This window comes from Sabethes cyaneus, chromosome 2 (assembly GCF_943734655.1).
Source record: "Sabethes cyaneus chromosome 2, idSabCyanKW18_F2, whole genome shotgun sequence".
Taxonomy (NCBI): domain Eukaryota; kingdom Metazoa; phylum Arthropoda; class Insecta; order Diptera; family Culicidae; genus Sabethes; species Sabethes cyaneus.
This window is the reverse complement of record NC_071354.1, coordinates 192,010,019-192,037,311: the sequence shown is the minus strand read 5'-3', so window position 1 is coordinate 192,037,311 and position 27,293 is coordinate 192,010,019. Positions and strand designations below refer to the sequence as shown.

The 27,293-nt window shown below is 39.4% G+C and overlaps 1 protein-coding gene across 2 annotated transcripts in view; it reads right to left on the bottom strand.

Moving 5' to 3' along the window:
• Nucleotides 1-301: 301 nt before the first annotated feature.
• LOC128738732 (amphiphysin) overlaps nucleotides 302-27,293 on the bottom strand; it is a 101,661-nt gene continuing 74,669 nt past the window's right edge. The window contains exons 2-9 of one of the 2 annotated variants that reach the window (XM_053834071.1): nucleotides 17,035-17,170; nucleotides 16,769-16,959; nucleotides 16,596-16,700; nucleotides 16,274-16,526; nucleotides 10,964-11,059; nucleotides 9,065-9,532; nucleotides 2,193-2,335; nucleotides 302-2,115 (exon numbers count right to left, since the gene is read on the bottom strand). In XM_053834071.1, the coding sequence (XP_053690046.1) occupies nucleotides 2,035-2,115; nucleotides 2,193-2,335; nucleotides 9,065-9,532; nucleotides 10,964-11,059; nucleotides 16,274-16,526; nucleotides 16,596-16,700; nucleotides 16,769-16,959; nucleotides 17,035-17,170 (1,473 nt within the window). In that variant the 3' untranslated portion in view covers nucleotides 302-2,034. The remainder of the gene's footprint in view (nucleotides 2,116-2,192; nucleotides 2,336-9,064; nucleotides 9,533-10,963; nucleotides 11,060-16,273; nucleotides 16,527-16,595; nucleotides 16,701-16,768; nucleotides 16,960-17,034; nucleotides 17,171-27,293) is intronic. The other variant, XM_053834072.1, reaches the window with a different exon arrangement.

Here is a 27,293-nt window from a genome sequence, read left to right as displayed (position 1 = left end):
ATATGTTTAAAGAATTAACAAATACAAAGGTATAAAATCAACTGTTATATAAATTTACATGCGACTATCAATTTGCTAGCATCGAGCGCTAACGGAAAAGCTATAAGGTTTTTTTCTTTATGCATATTAGCGCACATTGGCAAATTCGTTGACTGAAACTAATAAGGCTGTGGCCAAATTGTTCACAGTTTAATTGTACATATTATGATTAAACTGTCTTATTTCGAAATATAGGATGTGTGTTCTTATTAGACGCATTAGATATGTTGAACAAAACACAAACAAGAGTATTGTACACAAGTTTTATCGACGTTGTAGTTTTTATTTTCGTTATCCTTAGCGTACTATTTTAGTTGTTAATTTTACTGAAATATATTACCTCTTCATCATCTATTTCAACAAACACAGTTGCCTGATCGTTCCATGCTGTTTCGTTTTTATAACATGACCAGGACCGTTTTCCGGTTTCAATTCCTTGCAACGTTTTTATCTAAAGTTTTTCTTTATTATATGCTAGATTATTTTCACTCTAATTCAAGTCCGATCAGCGTGCGCATTCGGTGTTAAGATAAGTTGATCATGCATATTTCTGCAAGTTGCTTCACCGTCACTATCATTACTCGACTAAGTTATTAAATTATTTGTTTGTTAAATAAGATAAAATTATCAAATATAATAAAAACAATTTTAATTTGAAAATAACATAACTGCTGCACAGTTTAATACGGAAGATGTGTTGGTTTCGAAAAATAGGATGTGTCTATGTTTCTACAACTAGAATCGGAACGGGCATAAAACAATGTTTTGTTGTTTGGCAGCCTGACTAACACGGGGGCAAAAAAATAGTGTACAGATAGGTAATATATAGTATAAAATTTAATTGTTACACAATAGCATACAAAGTGAAAGAAAAAAAAAAGAAACGGTATTATTCGAGAATCGCAGTATGAAATGATCTCTTTGATCAGAATATATGCCACGGCTAGTTTGCATTTTGCATGTTGCTTACATTCTAGGTAAGATGGGTTACTGGGGGGATTGGAGAAGAAAGGTTTAACCAAAATGCGTCTTGATCACCTAATAAAAATGCATTGACCAATTCGCCTGTACCGATTTTATCTATTTCAAAGGGTTTTTTAGCTCTATTCATACACATAGGTAGTGTGCTGCAAGGATAGGAAGATTATCGCTGAAGATATTTCAATAATGGAAGCAATTTGGCCTTCGTTTTTTACAGTATGCTTAGCGTGAATATCGACTATTTACATAGTTGTAAAATTGGCAATTAAAGCGAACTATTTTCGGCAGCTCAGATCAAAACGCTAGCTAATTTATTTAGTGCAATCGAGTCGGACAATTTGTAGTTTCGAATTATTTACATATTGGTTTTGGTTTGCGTTTTCGAAAAGAAAGAAAGAGTTCATTTCCACATATTATTTTCCATGGAAACATTTTGATGAGATGCATTAAAGCTTTTGTTCGAGAACTGCCGGTAGTGGTATAAAATCAGGGTACTAATAACGAAAGCATATAATATTTGTGTGCTCAATATCGCGAACAGTTAACAACATAACAGTAACAGATACGGAAGGAAATTATAGAGGAAGTCAAAGTATTATCCGGATGAGATGGCTGACATAATTATGCTTACATAGCTCCTCTTGGTTGGCAGAGTAATTAATTATCTACTGAATGATTGAATGAACAATTTAAAAGGCACGTCATTCTTTCTTCATCTGTTTGTTTCCCTACCAATCGCCTACAATCGTTAGCTTTGAAAACCGCATTAACAACGCACGGGTGTTACTGATTTCAGTTTACGAGTGTTTTTGTTTAAACTTTGATAATCTTAGATGTGTGTGGTTATGAACGTAATAGTTTGCGGTAAAATGATTTCAACGCGTTGTGGCCCGTGTCGTAAACTTTCTCTGTAATTCCAAACGTGGGTCACGTTTGGACGAACCGTTCTCAAAATTAAAATGAAGCAAACTCTCTCCAGTAGCCGGTATCCGTTTGATCGTCACTCAGTCAAGCTTACAGCGGCCGCGTGAAATTGGCCGGGAACATGCCCTTATCGTTTGTTCCTTCCTTGATGCCCATCAGCCAGCCTTCCTCCTGCGAAAGCAAAGGAAACCATAAGAAATACAGCAATATTCATACGCCGGTTAAATTTTCCGGGCACAGCTACGGACCTGATCCTCTGGGTCCTCGTACTCGATCACGTTGATTGTGTCACCGACTTCAAAGCTAAGCTCATCAACATCCTCCCGAACGTATTTGTAGGTAGCCTTCACCCGATACAGTACTCCTGGCGGTAGGTCAGTTGTAGTGGCGCCTGTAAAGGTAGAAAAATGAAAATTAACAAACGCTAAAGATTGCGCTTTGGGTAGGTCTAATGTCTTCTTAAATAGGCTGGATGAAGGAGATCGCTGGCAGTTTACGGAAGAATTCTTGCAAGGTTCTATAGCTAACCCATATAAATATTACATTTGTAATATTTTTTATACATCTGCAACCCATAATTACTGTATTTTTGAACGCAGAGCAACCCATAGTAAAAACGGAGCTAAGCTTTGATTTAAGTAAGCTGTTCCTTAAAAAATACTTAATTATTCATTAGCAGCCATACAGAAACGAGTTTAAATTTGATGAAAAACATGCAAAACATTAAAAATTTGCAAACATAGAACTTCACGGTCCATAAGCCATGAAATGGCTAGTCATATTTTACACATGAAATTAAAAGAATGAAATGTTTTTACCACTACAATAAGTCCATAAGATATTAGTAACTTTTTCAATGCGTATTGCTCTACATCTAGTGAAACAACATATCAGTATAGTTCATCTATTAAACAAATCTCTCAAAAAGTTTCATAGGATTGAGGTGAGGAACGTGTTGCTCGAGCCACAGATGCTGGGTGATTTTCACATTTTTCTACAAATTGACCTATTTTTACACTAAATTACAAGAAAGACAATAAAAACATGAGCTTTTCTTTGGAATACGCAAAAAATACAAAAGCAGGTTATGCGTTCAAATTTTTTTGAATGATTGTCTGGATATGGGATCCACTGGGTACATCCACTTAAGTAATAGTTACTTCTATCCCTAGCTCTTCGTGGTGCCAGCCAGGATATGAACAACTTTAGTAGACAGATTCGCAGTCCCGGAGGACACCAAGGTCGTAGGCTGTTAGGAAGGGGGGCACTCATGCCAATGGTGTGTGTTGGTACGACGAATAGCTCTGCAAGCCTTGAGCGTCTGTTCCTATGTTAGGAGCGGCTCTACTCAGGTTAGGAGCGGTAATTCTACTGCAAGGCAGAACAATGTTTTCTTGACCCAGCGAGTGTGTGCACTCTATGTTAGGAGTTTTGTCTCGAATGCTAAGATTCGGTAGTGTAGTCTTAGTAAAACAACACATTTCAATACAACAGCTACGAACAACCAAGAAAATTCGACTCGGAACATTCCATGTGACAATATAAGAGATTTGTAGCACAGGCTAAATCTTTGTGTTATGGTAGATCTTCCAAAAATGTCGCGAATGCCAAGTCCCTGAGCGCTACCAATTCATAGTTTTTAAAGCTGCATTTCTAGCAAGTCCCTTTCAAACACGCATGGGTCTTTGACAAGACGGTGGTTTTTCTTGCTTCCTATTCAATATCCCACTATAAGGTGTTTGGACCGTTAATGACGTATTATGTATAAAATGCTAACAAGACCGAAAGTCCTCTACAGGCACGAAACGTTGGGGACTTGCAAGCACTGGCCGTTGTTGGCCATCGTGTGCTTAAGACCATCTTTGACGGGGTATGTGAGAAAAGTGTACGGCAGAGAAGGATGAACCACGAGCTGGCGCAGCTCTTCGGCGAACCCAGTATCCAGAAGATCGGTAAGCCTGAAAGAATACAAAGGGCGGGTCATGTTGTTAGAATGCCAGACAACAACCCTGCGAAAACTGTGCTCGCCTACGATACGATAGGTACCAGACACAGAGCTGCGCACTGTGCCAGATGGTTAGAACAAGTGTAGCCAGATCTAGAAAGTGTAACACTGGATTGTAACGAGCGATCAACAAGTGGAAGTGTTCGTTGAGATCACTTCTTCAATTACAGAATAGTCGGCGTGTGCTGTTCGCATGAAGGTAGATCCGACGACGAGATGGTGGCGATCTGCGAACAGCAGGACAACGTACGACAGCTATTCCCCACGGAACATCAAATTCGTCATCAGGGATATGAACGCCCTAGTCGGCGACCGACACGTATGGTAACGACCAGCCGTGCATCAGCTTTGCAGCTGGTGATCAGAAGCACGGGCGGTTATTGACCGATTGGACGTGGATGGATATTGCATTGCGTGGAATTCACGTTGCTGAGGAAACAAACGCCAGAAGGAATACATAGATCCCGCAGAATTAGAACAACTATTTCCGGTTAATGACACACGCAAGTTGAATGAAAAGATGAAGTAATCTCGTAAGGGCTACACATTGAAACCTGATAGGTGTAGAGACTAGAAAGAAACGGATGCAAGCGGAACGGAAGTTAATCTGGCCGTGTCTTCAAGCGATAGCAGCATCTCGTTTCCCGATCTCGAAAAGATCCGGCGAGAAATCGGATAGCTGAAGAGTGATAGAGCCACTGGAACGGAACGATTCCCGGCAGAACTCTACAAAAAATGGTAAAGAACCACTAGCAACGACATTTCGCTTTATAGTTTCAAGCATTTGGGACTGAAGAAGTGGATGGAAGATGTAGTAGGTGCCATTTACACAAAGATTGACCCGGTTGATTGCTTATTTACCGCGGTAATACGCTGCTCAACTCCGCCTACACAATTCTGTCCCAGACCTTGTTATGTCGCCAATCCCCAATATCAAAAGAATTTGTAGGGCAGTATCAGGCAGTATCTGCCAAATCCTCCAGAAATGTCGAGAGTACAACGTGCTCATGCATCATATTTTCGTGGATTTCAGGCTGCATACGATACAGTCGAGCGCGAGGTAAATAATGCACGAGAACGGTTTTCTGGACTAACTGATGCTGCCGATCAAAGCTCGTGATGCGCTACGTGAGACTGTAACTTTACTTATGGAAGACATACGTGCCACTTGCCATATTTGAACAAAAGGTGTTCCGGACTATTTTTGGCCGAGTATAAACGGAAAGCGGAGAGTGGCATAGGCGTATAAACCACAAGCTTGCATGACTTGCAGAGAACTCATCTAGCCAATCTAGTCGCAGCCAATGCTAGCTATCCGCCGCAACGTTGCCCGTGCTGTTTTCGTATCTGACGTGCTTACTGCTAGAATGGAATGTCCAGCTTTACTCAGACTCACTAATATCCGACTACAAGTACAACGAAGATTTTTACGAAACGATGGATTTCTGCAAATTGAAGCCAGACGAACGAATTACAAGACCCACTTTAGCATAGTTAGACTACTCCGATTATTTAGCAGAGTTGCCGAAGGGTTTGATTTTAATATGTCCAGGGAAGCAAGCAAACGTAATTTTAGAACAATTTTAATCAACTTGGATCTCACTAGGGCATAAAATCGGTCTGTTGATAATGTTAATAAATAGGGTTTATCTCTAATTCCCGTCGTAGTAAGGTAAGCCACTCTAATTTTCATCATTTCTTAGGTGGATTTAATGAATACCCCAAAAGTTTTTGAGTTGATTTGACTGATTTGACACATTAACTTTCCGATCCGTGCACTTTGAATTCACTAAAAACCGATTAGTAAACCATTTTATTGAAATTACGCAACTAACTGTATTTCTTAAATTCGTTGTACCGTTTTAAAATCCGTCCATCAAAATTTTTCATCGTCCGAACTAAAAATCACAATAATGTTTACGAAGCTAGCGCGCATGTATTTGTGTAGGACGGCATGACAAATGTTATTTTGCAAAATTTCTGCTGGACATGCAAGTTTTCCCGGCTGTAAAATAACGACAATGCGTTGCGTGAGTTGTTTTCATTTTATGAATGACGGAAATTGAAACGATTAGTCGACATTTTCTTCTTCGTCGCACGAAAAAACGTAGGAATTCTTTAATGAAAAAAGCATTTAAAGAGAACTCAGCGCACTTTGATTGATCGCGTATGATAATCAACAAACTAAAATATTAGAGAATAACTAATTTTGCATTGTGTGTCATAAAAATTGCTGATATTTTTAATAATTTGTGTCGAATAGGACGGGAATAGGCAATTACGACGAAGCAGCAACATACCCTAAATAAAGACAAATTCCTAGAGGCGCAGAATTTCATCGCACCCCGTATATTCACCAGAAAGCAACAAGCAACTGGAAACAATAACCGGAATGATGTTACCATACATGTTAAATATGGATAAAAATATTCAAAAAATAATTGTTTAACGAGCCACCAGGCATAAATCCAAGCCGCTCAATTGTAACGCGACTATTACAAACAATTAAAAATTATTTTCTAGTGTCTTGAGTGTTTGATACACGTGTCTCGGTTACGACTTGTAACCTTCCTATCAGTGTGACAAGTTAAAAGTATTATATAATTTACTAAAGCCTGGTTAAAAGTAAATTTGGACGCCCCTCGTGCGTCACCGGCAGGCACGCCTCTTGGTCTTGTGGTAGCAACTGGAACCATTTAACATAACTTTGATTACATGTTTATGAAGAACAACTGCAAGTGCAAGTTTCATCAAAATAATCCACCACGTTGCGGAGCAGTACAGAATGGAACTCGAATGACGTAAAAAATCCCGTACAAACACCTGGAAAGTCCGGAGTGGTCTGGATCAAAGCTGGGGAAAGTGCAAAAAATGCCAAAATCAACAGTATGTAATGTTCGTTCTAAAAGGTTATAAGGAAAACCAAGGTGTGGAAAGGCGGCAAAGAACTTTTAAGAAAACAGGAACTAGGGATCGAAAGCTGAGGGGGAAGACATTGAATTGCGTTAAGGCCAATCCTGGATATGGCTAGAAGATACGATGCTAACTATAAAACCACGCGGAATATCTTCGCTCGAGAAGGCTATAGGCCTTACAGTGCTAGTAAACATCCGAGTCGGCACTTGAAACCTAATTTGGTAGCTAAAAAGCATGCTAGGCCAGTGGTTCCTAACCTTTTATGGTTACCGAACCCCCTGGCGGAATTCCCTATACTATTCTGCAGCGAATTGAATTTTGGGCGAACCCCCATTTAGGAAACACTAGGCTAGGCGTATGTACGAGCAAGTTTTGACGAAATTCAACGGATATATTTTAATGGATGACGAAACCTGCGTGAAAATGGATTTAAAGCAACTTCCCGGTCATAAATTCTACTTGGCAACTGGGCGTGGCGTCGTGCCAGGCAAGTATAAGTTCGTGTGTGCTGCTAAATTCGCAAAGAAGACCATGATCTGTCAAGGAATATGTAGCTGTGGACTGAAGACTGAGCCTTTCAACACTTCCTCAAAAGTGACAACAAGTTTATTAATGGAAGAATGTTTGAAGAAACGGGTTTTGCCATTCATTCGTAAGCATGAGAGTGACGTTATATTCTGGCCTGATTTGGTTAGCTGTCGCCAATCTAAAGTGGTGCTAGAGTGGTATGCAGCTAATGATGTTGATTTCGTGCCAAAAGCGATGAACCCTCCAAATTGTTCGGAGTTTCGACCCACTGAAAAATTTTGGGCAATTGTCAAACAACGATTTCGGCGAAGCGAGCAGACAATCAACAGTTCTAAAGAAATGCGTTCAAAGTGGAAGAAACATACTGTCATGCTGATTCAGTTGCATCTTCAACTGGGCAGGGTATGATGAGTTCAACTAGGAAAAAAATTTGATATTTTATCAGAACCAGAGAAATGCAATAACACTTTGAAACTTAAAATTGAATAAATATATTGCAATCCAGGCATTTATGAATCTTTCTACGACACTCTATCCCCGTGTTATAGATGCGTCCAAGTTTACTTTTATCCAGGCTTTAAATATTGTGGTTGTGGAGCACGATTGGTCTAACGGAAATAAAAAAATATAACAAATGCAAAGGCATGTCCTGTAAAACTAGTCGGTAAAAATTAATAAACGAAGGTTCACTACAGTAACCATATCAGCTAAGAGCGAGCCTGATCCCTATGTGGTTTTCGCCCGTCCTTGAAATACATAGTACACACCATCATTAGGGATGGCTTGTATATAGTTCATCTAGATCATTTTCCCCAAAAAATTGGGCAAAACCTAACAAAATCTGAAACAATAATGTGTGATGTGGTGTGCCTAATCAACAGCTAGTGCGTCATTCCTTCACCCAGTAACATTCAATTCCGCTCGGATACTTCAATCGTAACGTGAATAGGTACGTTTCTATTGTGAAAGTATGGAAAAAAAGAACCAATAGAAAGCGTGAGTATGTGTGCGTGTCTAGTGAGTAAAAGTGTGTGCAAAAAGTGGCGCTCTAGAGCATGTAAATGCAAGATAGCTTAGCAGTAAAACTGTGAAACATAATCCAAAAACTGCAGCTTAGAATTTTATTCCTGAACGATAATGCAAACACTAGAACAGCTACAACACCTACGACAACTACATTTTCACATTTGATCTACTCTGGTTTGTCACACTTACCAACGGGAATATCATAAAGTTCTTCCAGTTTACTGTTATTATTGTTGTGGTAAGTGCTAGTATTGCTAGTGGTGATAGAGCCATTATTGTTAACGTTATTGTTAATGTTATTCAGTTTGTTAATGGTACAACCGCTGTTAGCAACATTGCTGTAGAGGTGGATCTCGTGGGCTCCTTGACTCGACGGTACCACGTCATAGTGCCTACTGACGGCGGAGCCATGCTGCTCCGATGAGGATGCCGTGGACGAGGTGGAAGTAAGGGACGAAGGGTCTCCCGTATTGGCATTATGATGATGCTGATGATGATGATGAAAATGTGGATGATGGGATGACGATGATAGCTGATGGAAATGAGCGTGAGGCTGTTGACGAATGTTAGAGTATCGTTGATGGAAGGTATTAGTTTCAAATGAGCGACCGAGGTTAGGTTTTAGCTTATTTACATTAGTATTACTTGATTGCGACACGGCAGCGCCAGAAACAGTAGGCGTTGTGGGTGATGGCGAGCGCGACGTAGCAGGCCGAACATCAGCAACTGGAGCAACAGTAGTAGCAGCGGGAGCAGCAACAACAGGAGTAGAAGGAACAGGAGCTGTTGTAGATGATGGACTAGTGGTTGAATCTGCTGCGTTGTTATTTTGCGTATGGCTACTGTTGGTATCGTGATCGTGATCCGTACCGTTTGAGGTTACTTTCTCACTAGTGGGTGGCACAGGCGATTTAGGCGGCGCGACTGGTTGCGATGGGACATCAATATTGTTATTATTAGTAGTGGTGGTGGTAGTAGTAGTAGTGGTGGTGTTGGCGGATGATCGCAAAGCAGCACTGGTAGATTTCACGATATCTGTGTTCTGGTAGGAGGGTTCCGAATCGTCCATGTGCTGTTCTGAGCTGGGCGAAATTGATGGCGAAGTGGATGTGGCTGTAAGTAGATAACAGGAAAGAAGAAAGAGAAAACACAAAAAATGTCACACACATGCTTCTGATTGCTTGCCGAAATTATTTTCGTTCAATCGGTGTCCTCTTTTTGTCCACGTGAAAAAAAAAACCACAAACATTTCGATAATACATAGGCTGATGTGGAACTATTAGCGTAGGACGACGGACTATTTACAAAGCGCACCAGAAGCATTGTCAAACTAAGAAAAAAATAATTAGCGTTTTTATTTACAGGAAAAAAGCGTCAACTAATAGAGTAAGAGAGCCAAGAGAAAAAGGTGCACGAAAAGCAATATTGAAAATGAAGAAAATACCAGTAAATAGCAGTAAGTGAAAGAAAGAAGTTTATACTGTACGTTTACGATGATATTATTTACGATTTGAATTTGACATAGAATGACCTAATCCACAGTTATTCGTGGGATCATAGAAGCGTTTTTGAAAGAAGCGTATGCTCTTAGATGATTGTATAGATCCCAATTTACGTTTTAGATGCATTCCAAAAGCTTGCGATGTACATTTCATGGACAAGAAATCCATTATAATGGAATAATTTTCAGAAGCACCGATACTGAGAGTACGTGAAAACACATTTTATAAATTTTCCATCAAATGAACATAACTATTTGAGCCAGATCAGAATATCTTTTAGAAAAAAAATACTTCCTAATAATATTTCTTCCTAATATTTAGAAACAAATCTATTTGTTTTTAAACAATAATTGATGGATCGGGAAATGAAATTACTGGAAATTGCCGGTGAGAGTCACGTAATACTAAAAACTAGCGTTCTGTATGCAAAACAAAACAGCAAAACAGCTAATCTCAAGACAATGTTAAAATAAATGAATGAATGAATGAATGATAAAGCCCTTAGCGCATTTGATTGATGACGGTTGAAGCAGGCAATTTTGAAACAAGCGGACAGGAAACGATTTGCAGAATTTAAAAAATCAAACTCGTAAAAGCTGTAGAAAAACGTAACAAATAGTTCACATGCTTGCAGCAAAGCATTCGTGCTTACTGTTCATCAGAAGACAGGTTTACTTGTGTACAGTGAATCGTAAAGTCAACTTTAACATGTTGAAGTAATACTAGGCAAATATTTTGCTACTAGAACGATACATCCTAAAACAAATTTTGCTGACAGTGACTACGACGAATACAGAGAGAAACGAATAAAGTAGTGCCACATCAAGATGATGCCTGAAGCAGAAATTTCATTTCGTCAAGAAATAAACGTAGGACAAGTACTGAAAGTCACGTTCTACATCGATAGCTGGAATGTGATTCCGAATTTTCACGAAATTAGTGACGTGGTGGTATAGGGACATTTCACTGACTGATGGCTGATTTCGTATTTCGATTTTTTGAGAAGCACGAATATGTTTTTGATGTTGCTAATGATACTTACGTCCGTTGGTATTGGCAGATCCGTTGGTAATGTTATTTACAATCGACAAGTTCGCTTTCACTGGAGACTGTGGTTGGCTGGACGGAGATGAGTTAGCTGTAATGGAAGTGTGGGAAAATCGAGAGGGTTAACGTGGGAATAGTTATGGTATTATTTTTTACATATAAATGGTGATTTGTAGCTGTACGAGAAGAAATCTGTAATGGAGATTCTTAATCTTGATTTTTTTAAAAACATTTAAGGAACCGGGGGAGCGTAGTCTATTACTTTTGACATCATGAAGGAAAATTTGGTAAAAATGTGTGTGACTACTCGAAAATCTCTTTAATTTGTTCTAAATTCTATGAACTTTGTCAATACTTGATGAAACGTCGACGCTGGCATGCTTATACTAGGGCACTCGAAAGAAATCGTACAATAGGAAAAAATGTACAAACCACGGATAAAATAAAATATAGTAATTTATTAATTCGATTGGAAGTTGGAAAAAATTAAAATAAATTTAAACTAATTCAAAATGTTGCTGAAATATATCTGAAACCAATAAGCTGGAATAACCTAATGAAAATATTTTGATACAATTAAAAAAAACTAAAACAAGTGAAATTAGATCAAGCTGGCAATAAGAATGACTGGCAAAAATGCTGGCTGGCATTCTGCTGGTTGGCAATCAAGCTGACAAAAATGTGGAAAAAAAATTCCGTATTTCATCGCCTAAGCCTAAGTGCACGAGCCATGAGAGTTGATCGTATAGTTAGTTGTGGGATCTTCAAAATGAATACGTTAAAGAAAAGACGAATTCTCGCTGTCTCGCTGATAAGAGACTAAGGCAACAAGAACCTAAGAAACGAATTGAAAAACCATCCGCATAGCCCTATGCAATGATTGGAAAGTATAATGTCAGATGGGTGAACTGAGAATTCTCCAACCTAAAACGAATTGAGGTAGATTACCTGCGAATGGTCGAATCACGAATAGTTGAAATTGTAAATGGCAAGTGCTCGAAACACGAATGGGTGGGATATGCTGTCCTTACTCGCTACCACTCGTTCGCTAAGGGATAATCCCTATTAGTCAGTAAACCTAAGAAAATGCAAGCACCTAAATATAAGTGGTTTATCCTGCAGTAGCCAGCGCTTTCGATGGCGGCTAGGGGTCGCCGGTGAATACTTGCGGCCTGTGCCCTTTCCCCTTGAATCATGTAGGAAACAGGCGTTCTTGTTGTTTTGTAGTCCATCCTGGAGCGCAGAAGCTGGACATCGTGAGGCACTTCGACGATATACAGTGCTGCGCAACTGTAAAGGACAACAAAAGTCGAAAAGCTTCCTCTTCAACTTCCGAGAGCACGGAGGCCTTATCGTTCCACGCCTTAGGCCGAGAGGTCAGAGCAACCGACCAAACGATGAATCACCAATCACCCAGAAGGAGCGGCTGTAAATGTTGGTGAAAAACATCTTTCCGGTACAGCGCGACGTTGTGATCATAACGGATGACGAAACCTACTTGACAGGGGACCGGGTACTTTACGTCCTCCACCAAGGCAAGCAATGACGTAGACGTAGACATCAAATATAACTCCTAAAACAAATTCCCGAAAAAGGCCCTTGCATGGTTGACGAATGCCCACCCAGCTAGCACCAACACCAACTCGTATATCAATATACCGAAATTATCGTAAATATCGCTTTTCAAATTCGAAATCGTAACTAAAACTTGATAAAGTGGGACCAAGTTGATTTTCTATCGTATATAATGATAATAACTGATATACGTACGATTTTCAGCACAAAATTGTATAGCAGTACGAAGCGAGTCGTGCTTAATCGGATATTGTCGTATTTAAATACTTAAATAGTCGTAACGCTTAAAATTATGCCTAATCACGTATATTGCCTCCAAAATAATACGGATATGACAATTTTGCGTATCAAATACTATTTTTTAGCATTTATATCTGTTCGTAATGCTGATTTTTTTTTATACATATGAAAATGCTAGCTGAGGCAAGGCATTGAACTTTCCTTCGAGGCTTACCGTGAATATAAAGTGGGAAATTAAAAAGTTTCTCGCGAAGGAGGATTTTGGGCGGCTCTGGCCTCGACTTGGTCAAGAAATCACTGGAAGAAATAGACTGGCTGACGGTATACGTTGTACCGAAGATACCGAGGGGACTATTAGAAAGTTTTTGGGTGGGTTTCAAACGAACGATCTATCCAAACAATCAATCCAAAGCAGCTGATCGCCAAGGTCACGAAAGAACTGTAGAATATGCCGACGTCTATCTGTTGCTTGGCAATGACCGAAGTTCTGGTGAGCAACGTGCTGCTCGAGCCAAAACTGCTAAAGGGTCTGTCCAACTGCCGTAAGGCCGCCTAGAAGAGCGTCGAAGCATTTTTGTAGAACGTTTAATAAACGTAGGATATAAAGAAACTTCAAAAAAAAATACGGAAGAGCAGCTAGGCTCAACCACGCTTGAAGATTATTGGAGGGACATTCGTACAGCCATGGATAGCAATGCTGTAGCAGCCTTAGGTTCCGATGGCTCTGAACCAAAAGAACGACCGGTTTGATGGAGACTGTACTGGAGAGTAGAATAAAACAATAAAACCGCGGGTATCCATAAATTACCTTACGATTTACTAAAATACACTGGTGAAGCACTGGTTGCCAAGATTTAGATGGAGAAGCAGTTACTGAAAAAGCTGTTGATCCCTGCCTACTTTTAAGGTTAAAGGGTTCTCAAATAATCTGTCGCCGCCTATTACGAATAACAAAGAAATTTTTAGATAATATTGAGCGGACGTTATGTTTATATATTTGGGATCTCTGGCCATCGCCGAGAACAATACGAGTAGAAAGATTGGAGATCATTAATTCATGCTGGAAATCGGTGGTCTACCGTTTCACGGCTTGAGATTGTAAGTTTGCTTTCGATCTATAAGTCCGTGCATTGGAGCGGAAGTTGTTGCGGACGGTTTTTGGCGGAATACAAACGGGAGGTGAAAAGTGACGCAAGCGTATGAACCACGAGCACGAGTACTTGGAGAAATATCAACCGTACATCTGGCAAAAATCGGGATGTTACGATGGGCCGACCACGTCGCAAGGATGCCAGACGACGGACTTCTCCTCGGCCATGCCCAAGGTTCTGCGCAACTGCCGTTAGGCCGCCCATATAAGTTCTAGGTACAGCTTGAGCCCCTCTGGTTCTTTGCTGCTAGTGGAAAAGGAGGAAGGTTGCTGATTGATTGCGATTGATCAAGGCGACGATAAACCAAACAATGTGCGTTGTCCGAGTACTGGGGGGATACTCTCGAGTTTCTTCAAATTAGCTCGAAATGGGTCTCGGCAAGTGGACAGGCTTTCGTGCCTACCTTATAATATTGTGTATTGTGTTAGATGGTGTCATCAGAAGGGCGGGATAGACACAAGTGGTACGATGTTGCGTAAATTAGTCCAACTGTACGGATTCGCAAACGACATTGATATTGTGGTACGCAATTTTGGGACGATACAGGAAGAGACTCCAAGGAGATACATTTCGTCTTTCTATCTGGAATTCGGATTTACGGTTAGGCAATCGAAGTGGTAGATGAGTTTATGACAATGACATCTACAAAAAATACAGACTCGTTATGATAGATAATTCTGGTTACTTTGGACTCCGGTCGAGTAATTCGGCCGCCCTTACGACCACTCCAGCTTTCCTGCCTTTAAAATCCCGCGGATTCCTATTTCATAGTAAAGGCGATTCTTTTAGCGATTTATTGATAACCCGGGGATTTCAGTTCTCATACAAGAATCCTGGTTCCATAAGAAGGCATTCTAAATCTTCTGAAGAATTTTTTCACACGAATTCTATGTGAGGACTATAGAGTTTCTGACGAAGACGAAACGTGGAGAAAGTGAACAAACCATTACCTTTGGTAGACTGGACGCATTGCAAGAATGTCGGAGTCAGCACAGGGGGCTTGATAAAAGAGGAGAGGCTGGTTTCTTACAAATGGTGAGATCCAAATATGTAAAAATGATTGCGTTTCTCTTGCATTATACAAGTCGACAGCAGTTATACAAGTGACTAGGAGATAAGAGGGAAAGGGGTGAGGGAGGTAAAAATAACCAAAAAAGGTTTTGTTTATCTTTCATAGGATTTAGGAATATTTATAGGAATTTTCGGGGAGAAAACGGATGTATAAGTAACTGCTGACGAAAAGGGGAGCTGACTGGGAAAAAGTATCACACGAATCTTGTTTGTTGTTTCCTCATAATGGGAATTTCCGGGACGAAAACAGATGTATAAATCGGTGTGAGACAAAAGAAAGGAGTTGATAAGGGGGCACAGACGATGAAAAGGGGTTTTGTGTCTTACATTATACATGATGTGTACGACAACAGATGCTCCGAGTAACATCGGGCACTCAGCTAATAACACAATAAAAAGATGACATCGTGTGAAGAGCCATGTAAAATAATGGATGAAAACGGCTATCCAGGGAAGCTGAAATTACAGGTCACGACTACGATGGATGATATATAGTATAGGACAATATTAAGAAACTGCCTTAAAAACACAAGGGAACTTCAACAGGGTGATTCCTGCCTTCTGTTCAAGAACGCGGTATAAGATATTCAGACATCATATAGCAATTCCAGCAGAAAAATACGCAGACATATTCTTGCCGGGAGTCGTGTTTACTAAGGACTCCACAAGACACTACGGATGGTAAGCTTCACCGCCGTACTAAGTGTATCATGACATAAAACGTTGTTCTCTACTGGCACGAGACGTGTATAATACTTGACGGGGTCAAGCAGTGGTCTTTTTTGAATGTTGTATGCTTACGAGTTAGGACTATCTTTACCGGGGTATGTGCGAACGGTGTATGGAGGAGAAGGGTGAACCATGAGGTACGGTTAACCCAGCATCCAGAGAGTCGCTAAAGTTGGCAAGATATAATAGGCGGAACCTGTTGTGTGAACGCCGGACAACAGGTTTGTGTTCGTGTTTGAATCCTGTTGAGATCAGACGTAGAGGTGCCCAGAAAGCTAGGTAGCTAACCCAAAGAAAGAAGACCCAAAAGGTGAGGGAAGACTGAAGATAGACAGCCATAGACTGAGTATGTAAATTTAGTATTGTAATGCAACGGACATCGCCCTATCTTAATATTCTTCCCGGCAAATTGTCTGATATAAAGTCTTGCCCCTATTTAAAAGAAATTTGGATTTTGTTATTCAATCCTGAAAAAGACCTAGTTAACTCAACGAATTCTTTTCTCGAAACAGAGTAAGTAGACACCCTGCCTAACTTACCAGTAATCTTCTTGAGCGTGTATGAACCTCGCTGCGATTCGGTGGCCAGTTTATCGACGATCGCTTCCAGTTCGGCGTACACCTTGGCCGTTTCGCTGTGAAACTGTTGCTCGGAGGCGAACAGTGTTTGCAAATTCGTCACCAAAAACAGTATTCGGGAATCGTGCAGCGCTGGCAGTTCGTCGTGCAGTTCAGTGTTAAGCACTTCGTAGGTACGCTTCGCTTCCTCTAGCTGTTCGCGTCCCTTGGTGATCTAGAAAAAGATAGACAATTGAAGGTTGGTTACAGAAACAAATGTTGCTCCTGAATAGCCGGAGCTTACCTTAACATCATCCTTGCGTTTGGCAGCATTAGCTTGCAGGCTCTGGAAGGAGTGTCGTTGACTATCGTAGTCCACCAGCTTACGACCCCTCTTGTCGATCTTTTTCTGTTAAACAAAGTTAGAGGGGTAAACTATCGCACAAATTAGAACTTTCACTGGTTGAGCAAACTCACCCTCATCTCTGGAAACTGCGCAGTGTACGTATTGAGCGGTATGAGCACTTGGTCACCGAGTTTGTGCGAAAAGTCCTGGAATAGTACCTCAACGGAGTTGGTCTGCGCGTACAGGGCCTCCGAGCCGGTCCATTGGCTTTCGTACACTTCGTTTATGGCATCCATCAGGCTTTTGGAGGCACTCTGAACGGCTGGAAAATACAGAAAACGAGCATGAAAATAGACGCTCAACTATGGGACAGAGATCTGCAAAAACAAAAACTAACCTCGCACACATCTGATATAGTTGTTGAATTCTTTCTGTAGTCTGGTGGCACTGTTCTGCTGTCGGGTGAAGTTGGTGAGATGTTCATCAAAAATCTCATCTGCAGTTCGATCCACTTTGCCGAGATTTTGTAATAGCTGAAGAGAAGGAAATGCAAAAACAGTTTTGTAAATACATATTTTTGTTATAGTTATTAGATTCATGCATTGAAATGTACATAGTCGGCTCATATTATTAGGAAAAAGAATAGAGAACAGCTGTGAACCTTGGTTTCCGTCTCCTAATTGCAAGCATGTTGAGTAACAACCAGAAAACAACTACCGGCAATGTTTTTTTAAACTCGCGAAAGAAATGTGATATCATCGGCAGTGTTCACAAAATTATTCGTTTGGGTTTTGTGTCATTTTTTATTACGCTTGGTTTAGTTTGTTGGCTAATAAATATCTACCGAATAACGCTCTCAGTACGATGCCAGATATCCGGGGACGGTGACGTTGATGGCAAAAAGTGCTTCAATTCTTTCGCTTACATGCATGTATTTTTAGCCTAGAAGCGACGTGTTTTTTTCTGTTTTATGAATACGAATTGCGCCTTGAAGTGGGTTGACCGGGTGCTGGCGATGACGGTGGTTCATTCATTGTGTCTGCGAGCTAATGATTGAGAGCAATTTTTGAAACCGGTATTTTTCCGATGAATGTTTAGAAGCTATAGACAGAGACATTAATTAAGCTTAGATTGATGTAACCGTGTTAACAAAGTCGAATGTAGCTGACACGTATTTTTCATTTCACAGTACTTCTATGCATTCTAATTAACCGGCTTAATTATTTAATTAATGCATTCAGCCTGCAATAATTCTATAATAATAAATTGCATTTTGATCCTTTGTAACCTAACTGCAATTCAAAATAGATAGTCAAAATACAGTAAAAAATACTGAATGGAATTGCAGTAGTTTTAAGAAGGTCCAAGATATACTTATAGTTTTATACTAGTAAAAAAGTTTCAAGTTATAAAATTAAATGTGATTGAGAATTGACGAAATTGAGACTGTGATCGGGCCTTCGTTGCATTTGCCAAAACATGGAAACATTAGGTGTCTTTATTTGATACAACCGCAAGGAGAGTTTTGTCACGTTTTTCTTCGGAAAACGAGTGAATCGGAATAGAGTGAACGTACGGAGGAATAGGGTAAACCATATTATTTTTAGCTTAAACCTGCTAGACTCCGCTTTCAGTCTGGCGTAGAAAGCCTAAATATGAGTTGGCTATCCTTGGTGAACATTGTGCCTCTCGTTTTGATGCCGGTTCGTCGGATCACCCCCTCAAGAGCGATGTTGAACAACATGCAGGATAAGCCGTGTCTCGAAGGGACTCAAGAGTGTTCCCAAGATGCACACGAAACGCATCGCTCGATACAATATAGCTCTGATCAGTCATAAAAGTTGGTCCGGAAAACCGCGTTGGCGCATTATCTGCGATAGCTGGTCTCGATTGACTGTATCGTATGCTGCTTTGAAATCTATAAATATTGTCTTATTATCATTAAAAATATTTTTCTAAATATTGTCAAATCTGAATAAAGAATATAGGTTTAATCATGCGTATATATTCGAACAGTACCATACCATGCAAGATGCATTCACCTCGGTAGGTATATTCAGAACGCTCCAAGCACAGCTTATACTGCACTGCGGATGAGATAATTAGTTTACCATTTTGTTCGTCCATTTCAGGCGTAAAATTGCAATTTGTCGCTTCGTCGGAATGATTAGTTCACGCTTAGTTAAATTAGTTGCTTCCGATAAATGAAATTTATAAAAAAAACTAACATCAATGTTTTTACTTTTTTGTACCGTAAACGCTTGTAAAAACCTATAAATAAGCGTGATTCCCAGTTTTCGCTTTTGGTGTGGAAAATCAACATTGTTGTAGGTAGAGCATGGCTGCCGCAAGTCACTGTCAAGGCTGTCGCTGAAAAGCACCACAAAACCTGCACTCATACAATCCGATGAAGATATGAAAGGGGATAATTAAATCACCGCCACGGTTGTAAATATAGCAACGTGCATTGGTAAATGTAAGTATACATCGCGATTGCACCGGTTGCATGCCCAGCCCAACAAATAATAGTGTACTCACAGAGCACTTGTGGCCGATGATTGTAAGCGATTGTGGGTGGAAAATCGGCGGGTAGGTAGACCCCCCGCAGAAAGAAAAAAGAAGGCAAGAAAGTTTATGCATAGTTCCCACGCTTGATAACGCGCCCGTCCGTGCTGCTGATGGGGCACGGCGGCAAGTTATGGCCTAGTTGCAGCGCGTTCGACCTTCAGTTGGCTTCCACTTTTGCGAAGTCTTCGGCTGAATGGCGGCAGCGGCGGCGGCTGTAACAAGTTCAAACGAATGAAATGAAATGAACTGGCCGGAGAAATTTTCTCTGTTATACTAACTTGATATAGATATGGATATGTAGACGTACAGGTATGACGCGATTGCTTCGGCAGGTCAGCGCCTTTTGCAAAGCACCAGACAAAGGATGGTGGCGTGGCAAATTTGACTTTAACGATAATGGCTTTTTGATGATTAAATAAAACGTGACTTAATCCACCTAATGATGGAAGAAATTATTTTCCTATGGATTTCAGATGGTCGATGCAGTCATTTAATAAAAGATTTAGATAAACTGTTGAAATGTTTTAGGAGAAAAAAATATGAATTAAATAAATAGGCAAGCCACTTTGTGCTTCGTCCACATGTAATTCCTACTTATCTCACCGAGAGAACCGTACGATGTTTTGTCTCACTTTACTTAAGTACGTCGGCTGCGCTGTAACTTTTTGCAGATAGGTATCATTCTTCGCGGTTGGTCGTCATGAAAAATGCATATTTATAGCCATTTGCGAAACCCATGACTTGGTAGCCGTAGGTAGGTGAGTGTAATTTAAACATCTTACAAATACGGAAGACACGATCAGTTGTCAAACGGGCACTCACCTCATGTGCCGTGTACGTTTTACAAAGATCTGAAACTGTGATGACGTTCATGTATCAGTTATTGACAAACTCTCGGTGTAGGTCGGACAATCATTTAACGGCATCGCTATTTGATTTTGATTAGCATGATGACTAAAGAGGCGAATTTGCTTGTAAAGGGTGTCCCACATCAAATTGCACCACGGAAGAAATGCTGTAGAAAATTACCTAATTGACTGATCCTTTTCAAACTTTCAAACAAAATATAACCCATTAGTAAGCTGTTCGCATATTTGTTTCATTCAACTTCAACACCATACCACCACTTTTTCTTCATGTCTTCCTCAGACTTGACCTCCTTGGGATGCTTTCGTAGTGCCTGCTTCATAATAGCCTAGTATTTTTCGATGGGCCTTAGTTCCGGTGCATTGGAGACGTTCATGTCCTTGGGTACGAAATTGACTCCGTTGGCTTCGTACCACTCCAATACATCCTTTGAATATTGGCACAAACGTTGCTTTTCGGGTGACGCCGTTTTTTCCAATTTTCGAAAAACTGGCCGCGATAAAAATAGAGTGTAAACAATACACTCTAAACTAATTCTATCCAAATTTTCAAGAGAAAATACCCCATGGGTAATTGGACACCCTTTAAAATGCAAATATTTATCCAGCAAGTTTGGAGCACAATACTATAAAGTCAGATAACAGATGATATGTTCTAGCAAACAAAGTTAAAGGACATTAGCGTGGCTGGAGCCACGGTTTACTCAATTATCACCAGCACGCGACGAAGCAGTTTCACCTTTAGCCCCATTCACAGCACGGCCGGGCACACCACGCACGTTAAATGAGTTTGAACTTTGCTGATTTCCACATTCCTCGGTGACTTTCGCTGATTCATTCGACACTGCTGAATGAATCAACACGGCAGTGAAAGAAGAAAAGTGGTACCTACCTACGGCAAAACAAGGCCCCAAAACAAGCGGACAGCTAACTAACCTTTAATTGTTTGCCTGTCGTCGTTTTCGTCGATGCTTCCTTTGCGACTTGCATCGATCCTCCACTCACTGCTGGGTGCTTTTTGGGGAGTGCACAAATTAAACCAATCGGTCGTTGATGGGCTATGTAATATTTATATCGTTTCTGAATAAATTAACGAGAAAAGCGAAAGTTTTGATTCACTTTACTGTGGGAGATAGTAAGGCCTGGGAGGGACGGCACAAGCTTCGGTTGAATGAAAACGAAAGCATTGTGCTAATCCCTAATGATTGTGTTTTCAGAAGAGATAAGCCAGACAACATTTGACGTATACTAATATTGATGTTTACAAGTCTAAATCTTAGTCTCGTACATTGATCATGAACTTGTTTCGTATCATTTGCCGACATAAATTTTGAGCTTTTAGAGTGTTGAAACTATTAGAAAATCTCATTCATCATTCATTTGGCGTTGTAAGGAGCTTCTGTCGTATTTAATAGTGTTTGGCTGTTGAGATGAATGCGAAACTGATGTTCCGCGATAAAACTGTCTTTTAAACGTAAACACACTTAGATTTTATCACTGAATATGCTGAAACAAATGACCTAAATATTAATAACTGAGGTCTCGGCAATAATCTCAGTAAAAGATTATATTAGCGAGATATCGTACACACTTAAAAAATTCGGTAAAATTTACCGAACTTTCAATAGCTGAACTTTCGGTAAAAATTTCGGTGGTGCATATTGACGTTTACGGATCTTTAGTATAACGATTGGTATCATAAAATATTTTACCGAACGTTCAGCTGTTGAAAATCCGGAAAAATTTTACCGAATTCGGTGTGATTTATAAATTCAACAACTGTCAAACCGAGAATGTCAGTTTTTTCTTTTACTGGGATATTCTGTAATCAATTTTACAACTGCCGAAATCTTGTCTTGTCAAATTATTACGAAAATTTCGGCAAAAATGTTGAAAGAATATACCATACTTTAGCATTTTTTTTGCGGAAAAATTTACCATATAAATTAGAAGTATTTTAAATAAAATTATCCAATAGTAAAAATTTTGGATGTAGCTTAATTTATTAAACTGCGTCAGGTGTCCAGTTTTCAGATCCACCAACAACTACACCCGGCAATCTACAAGAATGTGCTAAGGGTTATAAATATTGAACACTACAGTAATCAGGGAATCAATAATCACGAACGCACAAGAGACAAAGATATGGTCCCTACTTCAAAATGTTGCGACAATGTATGATGAAAATTTGTCACTATGGCATGGTAGTTAGGACAAAGACAAAGTTATCGTAGCTGTTTATCGTGGATAAAGATGTTGCATGACAACTACGTTGTTGCCTGCGAAAAAGACACATTGCTGTTTGCAATACGTATTGTACGCAACAAAAACAATGCAATTTGTACGCCAGACTTTAGATCAAAGCAAGCTGGTCTTTTTCTTAAGGTTTTTGATGTTTGTCCCTTTTGTTCAAGTTGCTGATAAAGTATTGTCTTTAACCAGCCGACTGACGACAAAGACATATTTTATTGTGTACCTGCATCACCAACAACAAGCGCGAGTGTATATCAAAATATATTCTCATTGAAAGTTGTCCTGCTTACTGGTGTGAAGGGACATTCATTTGTCCTATTATTTTGTTATCGTGATATATTCTGGTTGCTACGAATGTTTGTTTTATAACTGGTTTATCGCTCTTGGTTTTTGTCGGTTATATCTGCGTATGAACAATAATATTTTGATTCCCTGACATTAATAAACAATTATTTATCAGAAATATGTTCGAAATTATTATGTTACTTTTGTCCTACAATAGTCCAAAAGGTTTGTGAAAATCGATGTTAATCCACCAAGGAATATTTTCGTTTTTAGCACTGATATTAAACGCGCTCTTCTATTCCATATTTTTTCCATTTACAGAGTAGTTGTCAAATGCTTACTTGGTCAGAACCTTGTTGTAAAACTTCGGAGTATACTCTTACTAACAAATACTGGATTCTGGCTTTCAGAATCCCGAGGATTCCTATTTCATAGTAAAACCCTCTTTACCGGTGACTTTCGCTGATATAATGTTATTTCGCTTTACCGAGTTATAAGTATCCTGAGGATTCACCTCGTGGATTCTCATACAATGGCTCTATAAGCAAAGCATTCCGTACGAATCTAATGCAGAATTCCTCTACACGATTCCAATGCGAGGAACTCCAGAGATTCTGTGCGAATCTTTTTGGATCGTCCGAGTAGTTTTTGGCCACTATATTCTGCTTCAGTATTCGAGTTGGTTGCTTTCTAGCACGAGGTGAACGATAATCTTGATGCAGGCGAATTCTTCGGGCTGTTCTTTTAGTATTTTATGGTAATATATCACCGCCCAAGAGTCCCGAGTTTACCATAATGGAGGCCGATACCTTCACACGAAGCTACGAATCGTAAGTTATACTATGACTTTTTTACTTCTATATGACTATACGCGGTCATGGCGTAAACTCCTTTTTGGAAAGGGAGGAAGTGTCTGATGCGAAGAATGATTAATTGGGTGAGTTGGAAAATTTCGGTGTATAGACCATACATAAACTTTGTTGTCCAACGGCAGGTGGAACTCGCACCCACGCTCTTTCAGTTTGCATCCAAATGTTTTTCTGACTAAACTACCGCCGCACCCTTATGTTAGGTGGTCTAATACCTAGTTTTGTTTTTATTCTCCTAATTCTATCATTGCACATACACACCGCACACTCGCTTCGGCGACAATAATTATTTTTGTATGATTGCTTTTTGTTTCTGCCGCCGAGAAGATACCCAGCAAACCACAACTCATATATTAATGTATGAAAATAATCTTAAATATCGCTAAACGAAAATCGAAATCCTACATACAGCTTAATCCAACACTCACCCTAGTTTATATTTAATCGTACAAAATGATGGCAATTGATTTACATGCAATTTTTATCCTAGAATTGTATAGCATTACATAATTAATCATGTTGAGTCGGATCTCATCGTATACAAATTCTTATGAATGTGTATTATTTGCAAATAATCTGCAGTATGTATATCGCCTCCAAAATAGTACGGATATGCTGATTTCGTGCATTGAATACGATTTTTCTAGATATATATCGGTACATATTTCATATTTGTTACTTTGATATACGTACGAAAATGTTTGCTGGGCAGACTATTAGCTACTCAGTCAGTGCAAGAGAAACAGGCAGTCTGTTGCCGGACGTCGCTGCGACAAGTTTGTGATTCTACCCCCACCGGGTGTTTTCTCTTTTTTACTTATATCTGACTGTACGCGGTTAAGACTTATGGTCTTTTATGGAAAGTGTTTGGTCTATCTCCAATAGCAAGAAAATTCGTAAGACAGAATTAAGCGAGCTTTATCGGGGCCCGTGCTACTACTACGGTTTAAATTTTGACTCTCCGACAAATCCGTGTCCACGCATAATATTTTCGTGGATTTTAGGGCAGCATACGATCGCGTAGAGGGTTGCGGCAGGGAGATGGACTGTTCTGTATGTTATTCAATATCGCTTTTAATGGTGTGACCCGGCGAGCGGGCATCGAAACGAGAGAAACGAGCTTCAGCAAGAGTTGCTATCTCCTAGCCTTCGCAAACGGCCACGACATCATTAACAGAAATCTTGGGATGACGGAGCCAATCTAGGCCAGAGTAAAAATGGAAGCTAGGGGAATTGGGCTACAAATCAATGCGTCGAAAATCAACTATATGCTAGGAAGATGCTCCAGAGAAAATAACGTTCGCATTTTACGAACAGTGATAATTGATAACGATCTCTGGTCACCGCCGATAATAATACGAGTAAGGAGATTCAACGAGGCATTCAGGCCGGAAGTGGAACCTACTTTTCCCTCCGCAAGACGCTTCGACCAAGAAGCATACGCCGCCGCACAAACTTGACGATGTACAAAACGCTAATCAGACCGGTAGTCCTCTACGGATTTGAGACAGTAACTTTGCTTGTATTTTCCTGCTGCATTCAATTAAATTACATTTTGATGTCCAGTTGGAATAAGCTTTTATTGCACCATGTGTAAAATTCATTGATTCTATCTGGAATATTTCGAAGTTTTCTGCATTAGTTTCCATGACGTAGGGTTTTTTCTAATTCCCGTCGTAATAAGTAAAGCCATTCTAATTTTCATCATTTGTTGGATGGATTTAATGAATACTCCAAAAGTTCTTGTGCTGATTTGACTAAAACACACTTACCTTCCGATCCGTGAACTTTGAAATCACTGAAAAGCGAATATTAAAGCATATTATTGAAATTACGCAACTGACTTTATTTCTAAAATTCGTCGTACCGTTTTAAAATCCGTCCATCAAAATTTTTCATCGTCCGAACTAAAAATCACAACAATGTTTATGAAGCTAACGCGCATGTATTTGTGTAGGACAGCATGACAAATGTTATTCTACAAAATGTCTGCACGTCAGGCAAGTTTTCGTGGCTGTAGAATAACGACAATGCCTTGCGTGAGTTATTTTCATTTATGAATGACGGAAATTAAAAGGATTAGTCGACATTGTCTTCTTCGTCGCACGAAGAAACGTAGGAAATTTGGCTAGTAGGACTTTTTTAATGATAAAGAGCATTTAAATAGATCTCAGCTCATTTTGATTGATCGCGTATGATAGACAACTAACTAAAATATTAGGGAATAACTAGTTTTGCATTGTGTGTCATAAAAATGCTGATATTTTCAATAATTTGTGTTTGATAGGACGGGAATAGGCAATTACGACGATGTAGCAACATACCCTATGTCTTCTTCGTATGTAAGAACACGTATTGAATTAAGAAGAAAGGAGATGTTGTTTACCTACAGGATGGAAAGAAAAGAGCCCTGATGACAACCTTGTGGAACTCCTAAAGAGACATTTCACTGAAGTCTGGATTTTTGTGTGCCTTGATCTGTGGCCGAATGTTTTTTTTCAGGTACTCGTCCTAATACAGCCCGGACTCGATTATCCGGGTGACAATTTTGATTTTCAGCCCGGATAATCGAATCACCCGGATAATCGAATCGTCATTTTTGGTACAAACAATTTTTAGGCAAGTCAAGTTTTTTGACTTTTAGGTATCAAAAATGTTTTATTTATTATTGATCTATCTTCCCAAAAGTCAGAAAATTCCTTTCTTACGATTTTTTCCACTGATAATTTTTTTTGGTGCCATATTATTTTTTGTATGTTATGTTCCTCAATATTTAGGTATTATAAACGTTTTGCCTTTCTACTATATAAATATATAGTATAAAGGTATAGAAATCACTTGGAAAACCGGAAATGGAAAGAAGGTCCTGCGGGCCGAATGTCATATACCATTCGACTTAGTTTCGAAAACTGAGCATTTTCTGTGTGTGTGTATGTATGTGTGTGTGTGTGTGTGTGTGTGTGTGTGTGTGTGTGTGTGTGTATGTGTGTGTGTGTATGTGACGCTTTTAATCTCACTCACTTTTCTCGGAGATGGCTGGACCGATTTTAATGTTCTTAGTGTCAAATGAAAGGTCTAGGTGTCCCATTGGTCGCTATTGAATTTCATACCGATCGGATTTTTAGTTCAAAAGTTATGTATAAAAATATGAAAAATATGGGACTTCATTATCTCATAGGTCGCTTAACCGATTTGAACAAAATTGATTGCATATGAAAGAGGAGCCTTGCAAACCCTTAACTTCCAAATTTCATGACGATTGGGCTTGTAGTTTGAAAGTTACATAAAGAAATGTGAAAAAATAGTATTTAAAACATATTTTTGAAACATATAAACATTAATTCAATGAAAAACATCACACATTTTATTATTATTTGAAAATTACTGCTGAGATCTATCAAATGAAACCGAGTTATTAAAAATCGGACGGTTCATTCAAAAGTTATTTAAACTTTAACACTTAAGCACCGTATATTAAACCGTTAAAACGCGTGAAATCAAAACAAATGTTGATTGTAGTCAATGTGTGTGATGTATGTGTGTATGTATGTATGTATGTATGTATGTATGTATGTATGTATGTATGTATGTATGTATGTATGTATATATGTATGTATGTATATATGTATGTGTGTGTATGTGGTCCCAAGCAACAATGTGAGTTTGATTGTACTCTTGTGGTGGTTTTCATGACCAATTTTGGTCTTGAATGCCATCATAGGAGTGTAATAAAACTCAAATTGTTATTTGGGATGACAATTTGCAATTTTTAAATTTGCATTGAAATTCAAGAAAAGATGTTTCTCACTTTTGTG